The following is an 18733-nucleotide window of genomic DNA, read 5'->3' as shown; positions in this document are numbered from 1 at the left end:
CTAGTCATCGTTGTTGTAATAAAGCAGCATATAAGATAAAGAGAATTTGAGGCCATAAGCTCAGGTACACACATCATCCTACAATCATTTAGTGAATCATCCATACAGTCTCTTTTAGTGAGGGTGCAGTACCTAGGATCTGCACCAAACATTGATATTTTTTGCTCTTTTCTAGTTTCATAGGTTTATGTTCTGGTTCTAATGATGCAATGGGGTGGGGCTCTTTAAATACTGGGGGCTGCTACACACTCCTTTCTTCTTTAGCACATGCACTGTCTCTTTCTTCAGGTTCTTCAGTTACATTTGTTGTGAGACATTGGTGTTATATGCAGTATAGGGTTGGGAAGAAGAGAGAGCAGCATACAGTCAGCAGAAGTCGTTGGAGAGCCTTGGCACATCCACATTTTAGCAGTGACAAAAATGAAAGGAAGAAGTGATCAGTGCAGAAGTGAGGCTCACAGCTGACTGGCAGCTTATTACATATGAAGTGAAGAACAGGAACAACTTGAGATATACATGACAATATACTTCTTTTTCAATATACTTAGTCAATCTGTGTCTAAATCTTCAACACCATTAATACCAGAGGCTATGGAGTATCCCTTGGAACATCCAAGTGGGCTAAGAAATTCTAATGAATTCACTTCAATTTATTCTAAAAGCAAAAAAATAAAAACTTGAACAAACTGTTTGGCTTTAAGTAGAGACAAACAAAAATAGCTAAAACCATCTACATTATATGTGTAACTCCAGAGATTATAGCTTGTCTGCAGCAGCACTTAATGTGACTACATATATGGAACTAAGCTTTAAAATTCTGGTTAAAGTGCAGTGCTTCCAGTATCAATTGGAATGAAAGCAGAAACTGAAACCATCCCTACAGCTCATCAACTTTTCAGAAAGCCTCTACAAACAGTGATGATCAGTCTTGTTATTAAAGCACTTGGGTCACAACCCAACATTCTAGAAAGCATATATGTGCATCAAGTCTCTCTTTGCCTTCGGGGAATACACACACTGCTCAAAATTCTGGGGGGAAGGCATATAAATTTGGATTGATTAGTATACTAATGACACCATCAGCCTCAACAACTGATTTGCAAAGATGGAATATTTTTTGTAGTAATAAAAGGCATCACTATTTTCAATAATTCTGCTCAGCTTGATGAATCATAGAATCATAACTATAGAGTTGGAAGACCACAAGCATCATCTAGCCCAACTCCCTGCTAATGACCAGTACCTCCCTCTGACAAGCACAGCCAGGTGCTAAACCTTCCAAATCTGAAGCTGCAGAGGTAGACAGATCCTCAACATCTCCTCAAATGCGAGGAAAGTTGGAAGCTGTTTGGCAGTTGCACAGCCAAGGCATCTGGAGAGTCTTAGCCTCATAGGTCTCAACTGGCGATCCTTTCCTGCTGCTCCCCAGTACAGTAAAGGTGGGGAAACAGAATGTGCCTGTTGGACTTCCCTACCTGAAGGCCTTCAAGCCCACTTCAAACAGGGACTCTCTACTCACCTGCACCCAAACTCCTTTTCCTTCCCTCCGGCAAGGGAGGATGTTGAATGTTCCTGCATAAAGGTAGTCAGGGCACTTTCAAGCAGGGATGCCCAACTAGCAACTCTCTCCTTCCAGCAGTAATGCGCATTCTGGAATGCCCTCTCCAGCATAGCACAGCTTTTGCATGGTGGGGGGGGAGGGGAGCATGAGGCTTGCTGGAGGCTGGGGCAGCAGGTTCGGTGCAAGTTGCGACTAGCAAAAAAATGTAAATTATTGATTACTGCATTCCATATATGGAATATATACATTACAGGCATTTAATACATAAAAAGTAACTGCATTATTTAAATATGTAAACATTTCCCCTCAATATTTGGTCAAAGCTATGATGCAAAAGCACCATCCAGTGGCCAAATTTATTTCCTACTACTTATCAGTGTTTAAAGTTTTCCGAGTACGGTATATTGATTGAAAAGTACAGGAGCATCCACCAATCATTGTTTATTTGTTTAAATGTATACAGTACTGCAGTGTTTCCCAACCAGTGTGCCTCCAGATGTTTTGGGACTACAACTCCCATCATTCCTGACCACTGGTCTTGCTAGCTAGGGATGATGGGAGTTGTAGTCCCAAAACATCTGGAGGCACACTGGTTGGGAAACACTGCAGTACTGTATCCCGAAAGGATCGCTGTTTTTTTAATGTTTCTCTTGACTAGGATGTGTTTGATGGCACGAATTTCTCTAGTACCAGACTATTTCACATATTACATCACACAGAGATCATGGGTTTCCCACCCCACAACTGAAACGGGTTCACGGGGCTCGATGTGTTTTGCTTAACTCGCTGCACAGTAAAACGAATACGTTATCTGTCTCCGATTCGTTATTGGGAACTACTTTGGAAACAACTAAGAACTCTTCTGTAAAGGCACCAATTCACAAATCAATTCAGAACTACTAACAGGCCAGCTGCGTCACACGTACAACCCATTCACACGTTGCTTTCGCGATAACGATTGCTTTAGCTTAACAGCAGCGCGCCTCCCCCAGTAAACTACCCTACCTTCTGTGAAAGTAGAGGTAGGTGTGTGGCCTCAGCCCCACTACGTTTATTCACGTAGTTTCAGAAAGCTCAATGCAAGTACGACTAGTTTGCCAATTTAAACCGCTTGCTTTAAAGGCACAGACTTCCCCGAAGCGCACTTGTGAGACTGAAACCTCGCCCAACCGAATGCGGGAGACTGTGCGCACGCGCGCCTCGCACCAACGGCTCAACTGGCCCGGCCCTCGAGCCCCATCCTCGTGCCTGAGAAGTGGGCGGGGCCTCCTCCCTACTATAAAAGCGCTCGCGAGGCGCGCGTTGCTTCCTTTTCGAACGCGCAGCGGAGACGGCGGTTGGGCTGCAGTTGGAAGAATAGGAATCGTGGGCCTGGGCCTGGGCCTGGGCCTAGACGGGGCGAGGGTTGGGAAAGGGAAAAGAAGTAGAGGGGGTGCTTATTTTTCTGCGCAAGGCTACCGGTAGTAGTTGTTTCTCCTGAGTACGCGCCTCCTTTTAGCAGGAGAAGCGTCCCATAGTCTCGGAGCGTAAGATGCTTCAGGAGAGCGAAGGGCATCTATCGCGCATGCGCCTTAACTGTCGGGATGCTTAAACGGAGGCAGTTGTTTCGGGAGGGGGAAGCCGGGGGGAGGCCTAGCAACGCCGAACAGGAAGAGCGAAGGGCGCTACAGGTAGGACAACTTACTTTTTTTTCGAAGGGAATCTGAGGCGCTGAGGGTGGCATTTTTGCGCCCTGGCGTCCTGTTCAAATTCCAAGTAACGCGCCTCGTGCGCTCGCTGGGGCTACTGGGTAAACAGCGCGTGCCTGGGCGGGGGGAGGGGCAACTCCATGCTTCCATGGGACCTGCCAGCGTGGCAGCATCCCTTCCTATTCATGGTAGAGCAAACCGTCACCTTGCCCCTTGGCATAGCTCGCACCATTTAATTGGGGCGAGACTCTGACTAGGGCAAGTAACAGCATTCCTCCGGGAGGGGCAAGCCTTCGCGGCCCGGGCTGAGGCATCGTCGTCGTCTGGAAGGGAGGGGGGTCGCCTTCATAAAACGATTAGACCTATCTGCCCCTTGTAAATGTACAAATGTGGCCTGCTTTGAAGCTACCCACAGTTGTGAGATTAAATTTAAGAATTTTAAGTTTTTTGTAATTATTGCAAAGTGCTGAAAGCTTCAAGGATAATATTGGGTAGGAGTCAGCTGGGCACGCCTTACTTAAAAGGAGCATTGCTTGGCCTAAAAACCGGTCGTATTGAGCTTGCTGTTTTCGGCAGTTTAGCTTCTGTTGGGGAGCCTCCATCCTCTTCTAACTGAACTGGCTTTGGGTTGTTTTAAATTGGAATTATGCTCTTACAAGCGAGTCTCAAGGTCATTCTCCCAGTGTTACTCCAAAAGCCCTCTCTTCAGAATCGGCACATTCTGTGAAAGTGCGTTTGAAATTAGAGCTGATAACTAAGAAGGCATGCATGACATCTTTAATTAGTATCCATGGGAGTGTGGCATTTGACCAGCTGCTTAGTCTTTTGCAGTGCTATTTCTATTTGCAGAAAAATATTTAGATACAACTTGATTGTTTATAGAAGTAATTTAGTGCAATCTAACTTATTAATTTCCTTCATCTTTAGAAATTTGTTGCAATAAAATATTGGTGGTGGCTGTAAAACTTAGCATCCTTTTTTGTCTTTCTGCAGGATACTTCCGTTTGAAGATGGGCAGTGGAAGTGGCACGTGCTTCTGCTAAAAGTGTGTGTGTTAACAGGGTAGTGGTGAAATGCTTGTTCTCGGCAGTTTACAGCAATGAAAACATAAATAACTTTAGTGCCTCAAACAAAGCTATTATAAGCTAAAAAATTTACAAGTGAGTGCAGTTTAAATAATTGAAATTAATGTATAAGATTTGTTTCCCACTGTAAAGGCACTTTAACTGCTGTGGAGTAAATTGTGAAAAATGCATCCTCAATTTGTATTTTTTATGTGAGTAACCGTATGTTGTAATTTTGATACAATAAAATTAAAATGGTTTGAAATTTACTGTTTTCCCAATTTAGTTGCTTGGTTTTAACCTGGCTGATCCCAAAAACTTAAGAGTAGGTGATACAAGTGCATCAGTGTGTGTGGTGCTTTACAAAATAGGAATCTCTAAAGACACTTTTCATTGAAATCATTTGCAAAAACCCATTCCCGTACCATACTGTAACAACAGAGCCTAAGCAGTTGAATGCTTTCCCATTTTATATGTCTCCACATACTTCTTTGGGATAGGGGCCTCACCTCTGCTCAATTTCTCATTTAACCTCCCCCCCCCCCCAAAAAAAATTACCATTTTAAATTGGCAGATGAGAAAAGAAGGGGGAATGGATCTTCCCTCAGTCTTAGCCAGCATGGACAGCGGTGAGTGTATCCATAGAGCAGCCAACATGATATTGCCCAGAGTTTGGACTGTTAATTTGAATGAAATGAGAGAACAATACACTAGTGCTTTGAAAGAGTTCTATGCCAGGGGTGCACAAACTTTTTTCAAAGGGCCAGATTTGATGAAGTGCACATATATGAGGGCCAACTGAAGTTGTTGAGCTTTTTTAAGGGTTTTTCCCCAGGAAATATACTGCCATAGGGGCCGGATTAAGTTGACCGGCAGGCCGGATTAGGCCCCAAAATGGAAATTGGACATGCCTGTTGTAGGCATAACATCGAGTATGGAGTAGTTTTGATGGAGCAGGTGACCGTCCGGCAGCTAAAAGTGAAAGCCAGAAATCGGACTTCTGAGCAGAAATGGATTACCTGTAATTTCTATAGGTTACATACATTTCAACTTGTCCACAAGGGGGTGGTGGTGGTGGTGCTGAAATGGGGAAATAGGTAACTGGGCTACATACCGGTAATATGTGCATCTTTGTGTCCAAATGAAAAGCTTACAAATAACAGAATAGCCTATGAAAAGTTTTGTTTTTTGTTTAATAGGTGACTTCCGTTATTTGGGTGGGGAAGATTAATGCTTTTGCAACAGCTCTTCTAAAACAAAAAGACCCAAAGGACAAAAGGTTAATGAGATTTTAAATGGACATACAGATAAATGATGGCCACAGTTAGCTACTTGTTCCTAGGAAACACAACAGGCATGTTTGAGTTTTTTGCCTACTTGGCACTTAAAACAGAAACCTTCACTTGATTAAGCTTATAACAAAGACTTAAATAAATGACAGCTTTTATTGTACAAATTATGTTTTATGGCTTTGATCAAAATATAAAATTGTGACAAATATTTCGATAAGATTGAATACTTTCTAGATGAGTTTTTGAGTACAGTACTGTACTGCTAAATGCTTACATACTGAAATGGCTTAATCAAGTAAGGTCAGCTGAGTTTAAAACAAAATGTTGAATTTGGGAAGTTTTCGAATCACATTTCTAGTAAAAAATATACTTAATACAGCATAGTTTTGAAAAGGGAAAAGTAGCCTAGCACCTTGAATGTCCAACATAACTTTTAGAAGACCTCTCTCAGCCCCTGTACTTAGGTAGCTATTGTTTATTAAAAACAATTTAGCAGTGTACATTGCATTAAAGAATGTTTTGTTTCATCAGGGTAAAGCCTGCCTAACATATAAAATCAAGTACCAAGTGGAAAGTTACAGGAAGCTATACAGTGGTACCTTGGGTTACAGATGCTTCAGGTTACAGACTCTGCTAGACCAGAAATAGTTCCTCGGGTTAAGAACTTTGCTTCAGGATGAGAACAGAAATTGCCCCATTAGCTAAAGTGGTACCTCGGGTTAAGAACGGACCTCCAGACAAATTAAGTTCTTAACCCAATGTACCACTGTATAAACTGAGAAGTATCCATATAGAGCACAAAATTTATGTTTAAGTTAGGCATAGCCCTTTGCCACATTTGCATACTTTGCCATACAAAGCCAAATGTTTTTCTTGGAGATTTATATATTTATTGCATTGACATTCTCCCCATATAAACTAGTCTATCTGGGTTCTTTTCAAACCCAGGTATTTTTCAAATGATGCTGAGGTATTAGGTAAAAAATGCAACAAAACATGCCCATACATGTAGAAACATCGCTGAGTACATAGATGCACACCTATCACAACTAGAAGCCCCCAAAGGCCAACACATTGCAATTAGGAATCTCAGGTATATAAGCAGTTGATGGAGAACTACCAATCACCCTCTTGACACAGTTATTGCTATACCTTTAAAAACATTTTTAAAAACTCAATTGGAACAGAAACTTTTAAAATGGTTGTAGAGTCTCTTACAGTTGATAAATAATGCAGTTTCCTATTTTATAATTAAACTTGAAACTCGGGATGAAGTAAAATTGATTATTTGTATAATTCATTAAAGTCCATTCTGGGTGCTACATAATGGTTTGAGTCATGAAGTCTCTTCTATAGCCTCATGCAAAGGGATCCTGGAAGAATTTGTCTGAAAAGAATAGCTTAATACTAGGTCATGTAAATCTAATGAAAAGCGAGTAGTAAGCACAGTCTAGTGCAGGCATAGGCAACCTTGGCTCTCCAGATGTTTTGGAACTACAACTCCCATGATCCCTGACCACTGGGCCCTGTTAGCTAGGGATCATGGGAGTTGTAGTTCCAAAACATCTGGAGAGCCAAGGTTGCCTATGCCTGGTCTAGTGTGTCTGAAGCCTTGCAGAAAGACAAAAAGAAAAGCTCTTACAAATGAGTACAAAATGAGGCCTGTCTGCTATATATATTACAAGCCAGTATGATGAGTGTAAATCAGTGAAGCTTTATTTTACTCTGTCTAAAAAGTGTATTCTCATAAATCTTGTATATGGATATTGCACATTGATCTTTTACTACTTTACACAGTTAAATAGGACAGGTCATGTTCATATGTATATCGAGAACTATTTGTGCAATTACTGTATTTGAATTTGCTCTTTGTTGGGGATTTCATTGACGAGGGGGACACAATATTACTTCCCCCTGTGTTTCAATGTAATTCGACATTACTTTAAGATGAACTACCATATCCAACAAAATAAGCATACACAGAAAAATGTGTACAGCTTTGTATTGCCTGTGCTGTTAGTGGTCAGTGGTGTGAACATGGTCATAGTTTGGTCACACTTCTTATCCAAGGTACAAAAGAGGAAACTTTGGTATAGACACCTGGAGAGTCTTTGACTCCACAGCCATAACCCCAGGAGGTCACCCCATATACAACCCAACTTTCTCCAGGGCGCTCACACATGAGTGGCCCACCACTGTCTCCCTGGCAGCTGTCCACACGCTTTTGCTCTTGGAGGCTACCAGCACAAAGCATCCTTCCTGTGAACCTTGTCCGATAGCGTTCTTCACAGATTCTTTTAGGAAGTAGAGGGATGGCAGCTTGTTGCAATGTTCTTGAGTAAGCTCTTCCTGTGGAAGAAAAATACTGGCTTTGACATAGTAAATGTGAAAGGTGTGTTGGAAATAATGGAGTCTTCTGCATTCCTTCAAGACATGTTCTTCCTACGGCAGTCAATTGCCACGTAGCATTGTTTTCACACTAATTAGGAGGGTCTTTGTGATTGACAAGGGGTTTTTTGGAGGGAGATACTGCAAAACTATATATTAGGTTATTGCTGGCCATCTTTCTATAGGAAGAAATGGACAAAAACTATAATAAAAAAGTATGTGAACGCAATGGAACCCATACTTCTCATTTATCTCTCCCAAGCCAGCTTGCAAGCAGTAGAAGGCAACTTTTTGCAGGATTTTAAAATGCTCTGTGGGAATACTTGACTTTGAGACTTTTAGCAATTCCCTTAAACTAGAAATTGCCAAGGTGGCATACAGCATACGGTAATTTTAGAAAATGCACTGAAACACATTGAGCACCATTAGAATAGAAAAACCAGCACCTGCCATATCTAAGGAACAATAAAAAGTTGGTATAACAAACAAAAATCCAGGCAGACCTGTCTGAAAAGTTTTTACTAGCTGGGTCATTCCATATCAACTTTTTTACCTCATGTCATTCATTTTTCTTCATATTTTGTACACTTGTTGAATGATCAAAACTTAAGTTTAAATCTAAAATTTTAATTTTTTTCTCTCATCCTGTTTGTGAGTTATGACAAGAAGCCCAGATTACCATAGTAAGAATGATTTTGTGCTGTAAAAATCCTTACCTGTGTCACCCCATCCAGTGATATAACAATTGGGAGCAGTTTTCTGTGGCCTCTCTCGTCTGAGTGGCAAACAAGCAGGCAAGACATGGGTGCTAAAGCGAGCGCACTGCTCTTCGGGTCCTTGCAGTCTCACTAGCGCAATGTCATAATCACTGCTATCAGGCCTATATTCTTTGTGTTGCACAATCTCTTGTACTCCAATCTCTTCCTCATACTCCTCGGGCACTAATGTGTGGTAGTCTCCAACACGCACCACATAACTCCGAGTATTATTGCCATATCTAAGAAGAAGAAGAAAATAAGCTATCACCTTTGTAACAGCACAGATGAAAATAATGGAGAGCTTTAATTAACCAGATTCCTAGTTCAGTAACAACAGGAAATTCAGGAACTCTTCTTATCAGATATGTGTTGGATAGTAATCTGCCATCTATGGACTGATCTTCTCTGGTAAGACACTGGGAAAGTTTCATTAAAGATTCAAGATTGTTGTAAAATAAATCCCCTCCCCCCAAAAGCCTCTACAATTTGGTGGTAGTTAAAACTATTGTATAAAGAGAAACCTAGTCAACTATGGTATTTAATCAGTCCAGTCTGTTTTTGACTAAAGAAAACTGTTTTACAGGATTAAGAACTCCAATAATAAATACTGTACATTAATGTATGTGCTTTAAAGAGTTTGCATGTTTTGGATGTGATCTGGCACTGAGGAAAAAAACAGGGAGCACATGACAGAAAACCCTTTTCCAACACTAATATTTTGTATAGTTCTCTTGCAAATCCCCCTGTATTTCCTTTTGTCTGGAAATTCAAATGGAAAAATGCAGCTGATGTTAAATAATAAAGTGCAATGTGGAAAAATTGACCATTGTTATCATGAACACCCACTCCCCACAAATTTTATTTTAATTATACTATTTTTTTTATAAAAAAAAAACCACATGAACACGTTTTTCCCTTAGGAAAAATAGTGCCATTTTCCTAACTGGTCAATGAAGATTGTTTTCAGGATTTATCTTCTGAGTTGAAATAAAGACATGTTTTTTTAAAATAAAAAATGAGATTCGAAAATTATGTCGACACCTTTAAAAAAGGTTCATAAATACAATTTGCTCACAGGATGGTATGAAGGGCAGCAAGGACTTGTAGAATCATTGATATTTCAGAAAGATAAAAATCCTTCACACAACATACTTGCATATATCTAAATTGTGATTATCATTCATGGGAGTCCTTGTGACTGAATCTAAGCAGCTGAGCTAAAGGTAAAAGTAGCATTGCTGCCCCAATACAATTGATTTTCCAGTTTGAGATTCATATTCCTGACATGAAGGGAGGGAAAACACATTTCCCACGTTCTTTTGCAATGAAATTTCTAATTTCTGATACTCTCAGTGTTCTCTCCCACTATTTAGAAAGTTGTTCTAAAATTATTTTTTCACATAGGAATGACAATTTTGAGAGTGATAAGCTAAGTATTCATTGATATACATTTATGAATGTCACCATATATATTTCAGGTTTCTGTGCTGGCTATTACAATTTAAGAAATAATTCCATGTCAATAGTGATGTGAATAAGCTTCAAATACTATGAAAATTTGTTTTCCAGTGACCTGTCAGCCTAGAATCTTGACAATAATTTACTTGTAGGAACTCTACCATCTGAATGACAGAAATCAATAGAATACTTTGACTTAATTTGAAAACGTCACAACTCAATCACAAATGATGTGTTCTGACACCCGCAGCAAAGAGGGGGCTTGTCTCCCTTCTGACAATGCTTGTGGCTTTGCTTCTATCTTCTTTGAAGATAATAATGAATACATGAAGAGCTGAATTAAACTTCAGTACTTAATGATGCAGCAAAAAGCTCTCGTTGAAATTGCCTATATGTGGACAAGTAAACTGATTTTGTTTCCTGCACTAGTCAATAAAAGAATTCCCCACTAGGCTACAGTAGCTATCGTTTCCCATAAAGCAAAGGTATGTTTACCGTTTGCAATTTGGAAAAATCGGTAAAATAGAGGCAGCCTTTCGGATACAGATATATAGAACCAGATGCATAGCTGGAGGAGGGGCAGGGCACAGTGGGCGCCAAACCATGGGGGGTGGCACTTACCACAGGGGCCTGCAGTGTGCCTGAGCCATGCATCTCCACACTGCCCAAAACAGTTGAGGGAGAGGCAGTGGGCAGACTGCATTGCAAGCTCCGTGCTGCCCGAAAAGGCATCGTGCGGCTTGCATCTGCCCTAGCGCCTAGCTACACCACTGTATAGAACATATTATATTTTGTATAATTTGTCAGATTTGGGGTGACAAAGGACAGGTTAGGAGACATTTGTGTGTATGCTTGTGTGAGAATATGCAAATAATATTGTGTGACCTAAGTGCTGCAGGATTTTGAAACTCCAGAGTATGGGTCCTACATGAGCTCCTCAGTGCTGGAAATCCGTTGTAGTTCTTTTTCAGTATCTGGCCTAGCTAAGGTGCTCTCTGTCAATGCAATGTCCTGAAACAGCACCGCATGTGTAGGCTAGGAAATAAGAGATAGCACAGTTGTTCTTTTGTGGTGAACTCACACTGGTTTAGGAAGAAAGCTGAAAAGTAAAGGCTGCAGAGCGTTTTATGTGTACTTGCTCTACCATGCAGCAGATTATTCACAGAGCAGATGTACTAAATGGAGTTTAAAAAGCATCCTGATACAGGAACGGATTAGGTTCCCTGCCAAATTCCACTCCCCACATCACCTCTTCAGTGGGTGAGATTATATACTAAGAGGATAACAATTTGGCTAAAGTTACCAGTCCCTTAGCCAATTTTTACAGCCCTCTTTAGACTATTGTAAACATAAGCACCACTGTATGCATGCACACAGCCTCTTCCGAGGACTTCTTGTATTAAGTAGCCACTGACAGACTGATAATAACCATCACTGTGAAACACACAATTGCCCTACAGGAAGTTGCAAGGGCTGAGCTATGGAACTCATTGCTACAAAGAAAAACGCTGTGGGAAAGAAACTTAACAATTTCCAACGATGGATTTGATATTGATATAAAATGGTGCCAGTGCTTGTTAGCTGATTATGCCAAACTTTGCCTGCATCTGCCAACATTTTGCGACTGGCTCAGCCCTTGCACCACAGTCTCAACTTTCTCAAGTGGGTCCAGAGGGTAGAAAATGTAGGAATCCCTGCACTGTTGTATTATCTCTTCAGGCTCATCCAATAGCAATGCAGCTAGAGAAACTTGCTGTCAAATTTCTCTCTCTTTGCTCTGCATATTTAGTGACTTTGTCATTTTAAGAGGAAGTTCTATTCATCTCAGTCGAGCTTGAATGATGCTGTACTATAATGAAGCTTTTAATATATCTAGACCCACTTCACACATATTCTATTATCTATGCTTAAGTTATTTTAAACTACTACATGAACTTCCACGTTATTTCTGATCCTCTGAATTTGGACAGGGAGTGGGTGCAGAAGGGACACTATGTTAAAATACATTTTAGATATTCCTACTGGCCAATGTAGACAAGTTTGTTGCGTACAAGGTAGCTTTATATGCACTAGAAGCAAGAAAACAATCACTCTTTTTTTTTAACCCCGATGTTGTTGACTGTTAAGGGAATTTCAATATCGAAATCAGGTTGAGAACAGGATCTGTTCAGAAGGCAGAATACTGAGCTCCACCATCCTCCACAGGGCTGTCCACTCATCAGTTGCTTGAAGTTATCATGGGCTTTGTAACTGAGTCAGCCAGTCACAAGCTTTTGCCCAGTTGAAAGACACAATATTGTCTTACTGTGCTGGACTGGCAATGATCAACTTTATTTCAAAATGCTTAGTACCTGGAGAACCTGGCGTTTCTGTTGCGCTATTAGATGTGGTGACTAGGTGACTATATTAACTATGTAACTCTGCTTGGTTGCTTTGTAAAAATACAACTGTTAGTTTATGAACCAATTAAATTATAATGAATAGTCTGTGTCATTATCATGCATTATTTCCTACTGTATTTCATTGCCGAAAGTTAGTTAATTTTCAAAATGATATTTTCTATATGCCTTAAGTGAAGCATTGTAACACTAATAAAATTATTGATTCATTTATTATTATTGATTCAATACTGAGCCTGATTTTTAAGCACTGGTCATGCTTTTGTCTCACTGGGTTGCTGCTGAACAAATTCAAATCCTGACTGAAGGACCCAATTAATGTTTCTGCACTGGCCTGGAATGACCAGACATACCGTGGTCTTGGTTGAATCTCAAAATTAACTGCCAGTAGGGTCTTTGTCTTCCTTGCATTGGTCTTCTTCCTATACTAATGACCAGTACATAGTCATCTGCAAATCATGCAATGGTACCTCTTAAAACAGTGTGCTGCCGTAAGCACCCAGCAGCTGCTGATGAGAGTCGCACCACACAGCAATCTTCCATCACCATGGGATGATTTCAAGCGCAGAGCAACTTGCCAGGGCCAGCCACCTCTAGAAAGAGAACAAGAATAATTCGACTTAATATTTCCATGCAATTTAAGGGTGTGTGTGAAGTAGCAACTGGCGTCTTCTCTTGTGCTTTGCTTTCAGTGGTTTTGCAGCTTACCCCCCCCCTCCCCTGCAGGAGTTGCAAAATCTGTTCAACCACATTAACAGAGGAGACTTGTTAAGTGACATTCTGAATTAAGATTACATTTATAAATTATTCGGCAACTGGCAGTCTTTTCTCCTATTGTAAACCGATAAAACTCTCTTCTTGAGTTACATGTTTTGTTGCAAACAAGATTGTCACTGTGTCTTACCTGGAAATGACAAGAAATGAGCTTGGGACCCGCAAGCAAGGTGCGTGCCCTATGACTGAGCTAAGGCCCTCGCCTTTTCACACTATGGTTCTTTGAATCCAAGCTAATAGCTTTGTGCCAAGGTATCATTTTTTAAAAATTGCTCAATTTACCTTAAAGAATTTTTCCCTCCAATGATCCGCTTCTGCCGACGATGCAGTAACCTCAAACCACACACAGAAGAAAGAGAATCTATGCAGGAATGAAATCATAGACATTAGAGTCTCCCATCAGGAAACAGCAGAGCACTATTTCAAGTGTTGTCAGAGGTGGCTTATTTTCTGTACGCCTTTACTAGGGCTGACCCACCACTTCTGTATCTTTTTATTAAAAAACAAACACAATCCACAGCAATATATTTTTTCCTCCTTCCAGCAAGCATTGAAGAAATCAATATAATACCCACTTCACCTTTATTACTGTTTGCAGGTGCCTTCTTGCTAAGGTAGTCACAGATCACCCCCGCATCTTCACTATGACGACAATTGTGTCTGCCAATATCCTGTTTAATGCAGTCAGCAAGAGATCTTTCATTTCCTGTACATTTCACATTGTCCACATGGATGGGGCCCTTTCCTTCTCCAAAATATGCCATGGTCCTTGCTCGTGCAGAACCTCTTGAAACAGAAAATTTTAAAGGTGACTTTTTAATTAAGACATTACAGCAACAATAGCAATTGAGGTTCAATAGAAATTATCTTCCATCTTTAATATTTCCTGCTATAGGAAAATATAAGCATCTGTAATTAGTAGGCATTTCAATGGTTTTGAAAATTAATAGCAACAGTTCAGATCAAACCATGCTACAACAGGATGTCCAGTCCAACTACTCACTCCTTGAAATCTATCTACACTGAGAGAAACAGCAGCTATGGTCATGACAGTAGCAGTGTCCACACAGCATGGTAAACCATAGTTGCCGTATTGGGCCGAATACAAGCCGCACCCGAATATAAGCCAGTCCCTTAAAATTCTGCAGGCACTCACACCTGTTCCATTTTACCGTATGTTTCAGCAGCAATATCATAAAAGTCACTTTTCATGGTCAGAATTTGGGGGGAAAGTAAGGGTTATATTCAGGCCAATACGGTAATGGTTTACCATAAATGCACAAGAGCCCCCCACTTTGCACCTCTCCTCTTATCCAGCAGGTCCAACAAACTACAATTCCTCACTTAGCATTACATCCAAACCAGAGATCATATTTTGTTACACCAAGGTTTTTGCTTATTAATTGCTGTTTGGTTTTTGCTTATTAATTGCTGTTTGGTTTTTGCTTATTAATTGCTGTTTGGTTTTTGCTTATTAATTGCTGTTTGAACACAATAAACCATGATCCCTAGTTTGGCCATAACACTAAGTCAGGAATCATGCTATGTTGCTCTTACTGGCTAGAGAAGTGTTGTGAAGAGAGCACTAAGCATTAACTACAGTTTATTCTGATGTGTGAAATGGGTCAATATATCCACCTGCATTAACAGCTCATTGTCAATACAATATTGCAGTTGGTGATCTTGCACTTTTCTTCTTTTTTGTTAGCCCAACAGATCTTAGGGCTGTGCCATAAAGCATCACATAACCTTGCACAGTACTATGCAGTATTCATAATGTTATCCAACATAAACTGATTCAACTGCAACATATTGGGATCTGCAAGCTATATATTTTCCTTAATCCGTTTAATCTCTGCATAAAATCAGCAGCTGTGTGAGTTAAAAATAATGTATAAAAATAGTGTAACTCTTCTAGGAAGCTAAACTCATTCAGACAGGGAAGAATCCTTATGCTACATTTTGCTGCAAACCATGCCTACAAATAAGGCACTCCAAAATAAATCATTAATATTGCACATCAAATAATTAATAAGCAGTATACAGGGCCCCAACAAAAGTCCATTTAATTTTGTACTGACACTAGCAACACCAGTCGCCACAAGTAGCCAATTAGATGATAAACCTACGTTTGAGGTATACTACTTCAGCTTGCAAGAGGGTTAAGTGCTCCTCCAAATAAAACATCCCCTGCGTGTAGAAATCTAACGTGCCAGGAAGAAAGTTGGTTGAGAACCCTTCTTTCTTCCTACTTCTTAGCCCCCTATTTCTCAGCAAATAGGACTAAATTCTATAATAATCTTGGTTCTTAGACTTCCCCATTTTATCTCTCCATTAAACTCAGACAAAAAGATAAACAAAATATAAGACATGGCATAGACTTCTAATGTTCTGACTCTATTCCTTTATTATTATTATTTTTCCCGTAATAAGTCATAAATTGTCAAGAATCAATTTGGATGACATTAATATTGGTATTGTATTGTAATGGAATGGAGGTGTCCGTGTTTTTGTAAGTAATCTGTATAGTTGTATGTTTGCTTGTTTGTTTGTATGTTAATATGTTTGTGTGTATTTTTGTTGCGATGTATGTATGTCGGTGGCTGTAATAAATAAATAAAATCTAAAAAATAAAAAAGAGAACCCTTCTTTCTGACATCCAGTTTTCTATATGCAGGGACCCCCCCCCCCTTTCAGACATGCCAATCCCTATTTGCAGTTTGCAATGCTACAGTTGAAAAACAGATTTTCCATTTCATCTGTTGCTTGTAGGAGCTAGGTCACAGACATCTGATAAGGAGACATATTTTACCATCAAGAGTAGCCATACTTCAGCTTCTGCAAACTGAACAACTCCTTCTGTCCATGGATCCAAGGGCAAAGTGTGAGAAGTCAACTTTTGCACCATTCCCATTCTAGTCTAAAATCAACAAAAGTTACCTCCCCAGTTCTGATGGGAGTCATGTCTGAATCCAGCCCATTATGCTGTTCCTTTGGTCAAATCTAACATTTTCATGTTCAGTTGCTTCTTAAACCATGTTGGGTATCTTATAATATCAATTCTACATTTATCAGTTTGTAAGGGAAGAATGTGATATAATGTGAGACGCTGCTTTCCCAGAGAACAATTATAAATCAAATTTATTGTGTACTCATTGGTCACTGCAAGCTTCATCATGTGTCTTTTACAAAGACTTGTGTCATCTGCCAACATTATTAAACCCATTTCCAACCAACTTGTATAAACAGAAAGAAATGAATACTCCAGGATTAAAATTACAGTATTTCATTCTTACAGTTTCACTGTTTCTCAGCCAGGAATCACGCAGCATAATTTGAAGTTGGGGAAATATACTATAAAATGTTTTTGCTGTCCCTGCCAATCCTAGATTGGCTATAAACCTTAGTATAAGGCACTTACTATACAGGAAACCAGTCTGCAATCATAGTGTTCTCTTAGGATGTCCACATTATCTAAGTGAATAAAACACACAGTTCTATGGAGAGTTCTCAATCTCAGCATCTAAATGTGCATTGCAGATGTCCTTTTTTAGTGTTCAAGAGGCTGATAAATTCAACCCTACTGTAGTAAGGGAGACATCCGTTCTGACTTGTGCAAATTATTAGGCAAATCATGCAAGCAGTTTTTATGGGTGAAAACTACCTCCCATCCCCCAAAAATATACAATCACAGACAGCACTGCTTATAAAAAAAGAAGAAGTTCCTTTCAAGGGCAGATGCCATTTTGCTTAGTCCTTATGAAGTTAATATACGCCAAAGTATTACTTTAGTAATAATTAATACATTGGCTTATATCAACTCTTAAAATTATGAACTGTATGACCTACAGAGTAAAAATCATTCCCTCTGCACCTGCATAAGTTGGAATAAACTACACACCTGCTCTCTTTTTGGGGGGGAAGAGTGCTACCTCCTCCAGAGCAAGTAGCTTGCCTGCTGCCCAGAGCCACCAATCTGCAGTATCTCCTTGTCAGGATTCATATTAAGTTTATTGATCTTCATCCAGCCCATTACTGATTCCACGAATCAGTCCAACAACTTAAACAAACAGCCTCTCCTGATTCTGCTGGAAAGGCAAGAGGGAGCGGAGTGTGGTCAACATACTTTACCCCCAAAACTATGGATGAGAGCTTCTGGCAGTTTCGTAGAGATGTTAAATAGGATTGTGCAGCAGTATATACCTTGATGGCTTGAAGCATGCTTAAAATATCCTCTATGAAAACAAAAATCCAGTGCACTCTATTAAAAAGTTTTATAAGATGAAATTTTCGGCCAGTTCCTGGGACATGAACATACTGGTTGTATCCAACTAAGTTTTGCTAAGAGTAGGCCCAATGAAATTAATAGACCTAAGTTAGTCATGTTCTCCATAAATTTAAATGGGTATACTCCAGTACAACTAACATTAGAGGCAACTCTTTTATACAATTCAATCAATTGCCGAGACACCAAGATGCCCCCAATATTGACAGGGCCCGGACGTGCATTGCGTACGTGTGAGGTCATGTCATGTCATCGCAATGTCTGGAGGAGACCGAGCACTAAGGAGGAGCCAATCACTGAAGGTGTGCTGCACTTGACTCCACGCTCGACCTCATCTGCCCCCTCAACATTGAGAGGCCCAGCATCCTTCCAACAAATATTGAGAGGGGCAAAGATACCTCATCCCCCTAGAGTTGGCATGCCTGGTCAATATCAGTTCAACACTAAAACCAACAATAGAGATAAAAATGCTACTAAGCTGATGCCTTTGGAGACGTTCGGGTAGCAAAGGAGAATGGGTTTTTTTCGGTAGTCCCTGCTCATAGGACACTTTCCCCAAAGAAGCTCACCTAGCATCAACATTGTTGTCTTTTTGGCTCTAGGGGAAAACATTTTTATTCTCCCAGGCATTTGGTCAACAATACTGTTGCAATTTCCGGGGCTAGTTTAGCAATCCATCCTTTTTTAGGATGGTGCAAGATTGGATGGGGCCACAATTGACTATTGTGGATGAACCCTTATTGTATTAACTGATAAGTTTGCTATGTGTTACATTTCTGAATGTTACTTTTGTTGCAAGTCACTTTAAAACTTATTTGTGAAAAGGGACAAATAGATAATCAAAAGTCCTGAAAAACAAATGTAAACAAAATTTCAGAAAACCCCAATGGTCCATAACAAAGAATGAAAGAGCCTAGAAATTTGAATTTGTATGAGCTGCACGTGTATGGCAAGGAAACCCAAAGAATAATGACCTTAAGCAGTGCTATCCGTTCATCTTCACAAAATGGACCTAAGATTATTTGTTAAACTTGTTACCCACAAACTACATGCCTCTTCTTGTTCC

The 18733-nt window shown here is 40.0% G+C and overlaps 1 protein-coding gene, 2 long non-coding RNA genes and 1 other non-coding gene across 6 annotated transcripts in view; 2 read left to right on the top strand and 2 right to left on the bottom strand.

The window, feature by feature from the left end:
- Positions 1 to 2743, bottom strand: part of LOC148687370 (uncharacterized) — a 28532-nt gene extending 25789 nt beyond the window's left edge. The window contains exons 1-2 of the long non-coding RNA XR_015947774.1: positions 2567 to 2743; positions 1520 to 1753 (exon numbers count right to left, since the gene is read on the bottom strand). This is a non-coding gene — a long non-coding RNA (uncharacterized LOC148687370). The remainder of the gene's footprint in view (positions 1 to 1519; positions 1754 to 2566) is intronic.
- A 127-nt stretch (positions 2744 to 2870) lies between these two features.
- On the top strand, positions 2871 to 4582 carry LOC118083833 (uncharacterized). The gene is made up of 2 exons (XR_004692438.3): positions 2871 to 3231; positions 4243 to 4582. It is a non-coding gene; the product is annotated as an uncharacterized LOC118083833 (long non-coding RNA).
- On the top strand, positions 3386 to 3523 carry LOC118084599 (small nucleolar RNA SNORA24). Its single transcript, XR_004692521.1, has one exon. It is a non-coding gene; the product is annotated as a small nucleolar RNA SNORA24 (small nucleolar RNA).
- Positions 4583 to 5485: 903 nt separating the features above from the next.
- PRSS12 (serine protease 12) overlaps positions 5486 to 18733 on the bottom strand; it is a 51318-nt gene continuing 38070 nt past the window's right edge. For 2 of the 3 annotated variants that reach the window (XM_088660380.1, XM_060278558.2), the window contains 5 exons: positions 13963 to 14168; positions 13665 to 13743; positions 13079 to 13201; positions 8710 to 8990; positions 5486 to 7954 (listed from right to left, as the gene is read on the bottom strand). In XM_088660380.1, coding sequence (XP_088516506.1) covers positions 7647 to 7954; positions 8710 to 8990; positions 13079 to 13201; positions 13665 to 13743; positions 13963 to 14168 — 997 coding nt within the window. In that variant the 3' untranslated portion in view covers positions 5486 to 7646. The remainder of the gene's footprint in view (positions 7955 to 8709; positions 8991 to 13078; positions 13202 to 13664; positions 13744 to 13962; positions 14169 to 18733) is intronic. The other variant, XM_088660381.1, reaches the window with a different exon arrangement.

This window comes from Zootoca vivipara, chromosome Z1 (genome assembly GCF_965207765.1).
Source record: "Zootoca vivipara chromosome Z1, rZooViv2.hap1.1, whole genome shotgun sequence".
NCBI classification, from domain to species: domain Eukaryota; kingdom Metazoa; phylum Chordata; class Lepidosauria; order Squamata; family Lacertidae; genus Zootoca; species Zootoca vivipara.
This window is presented reverse-complemented; position numbering and strand designations above follow the sequence as displayed.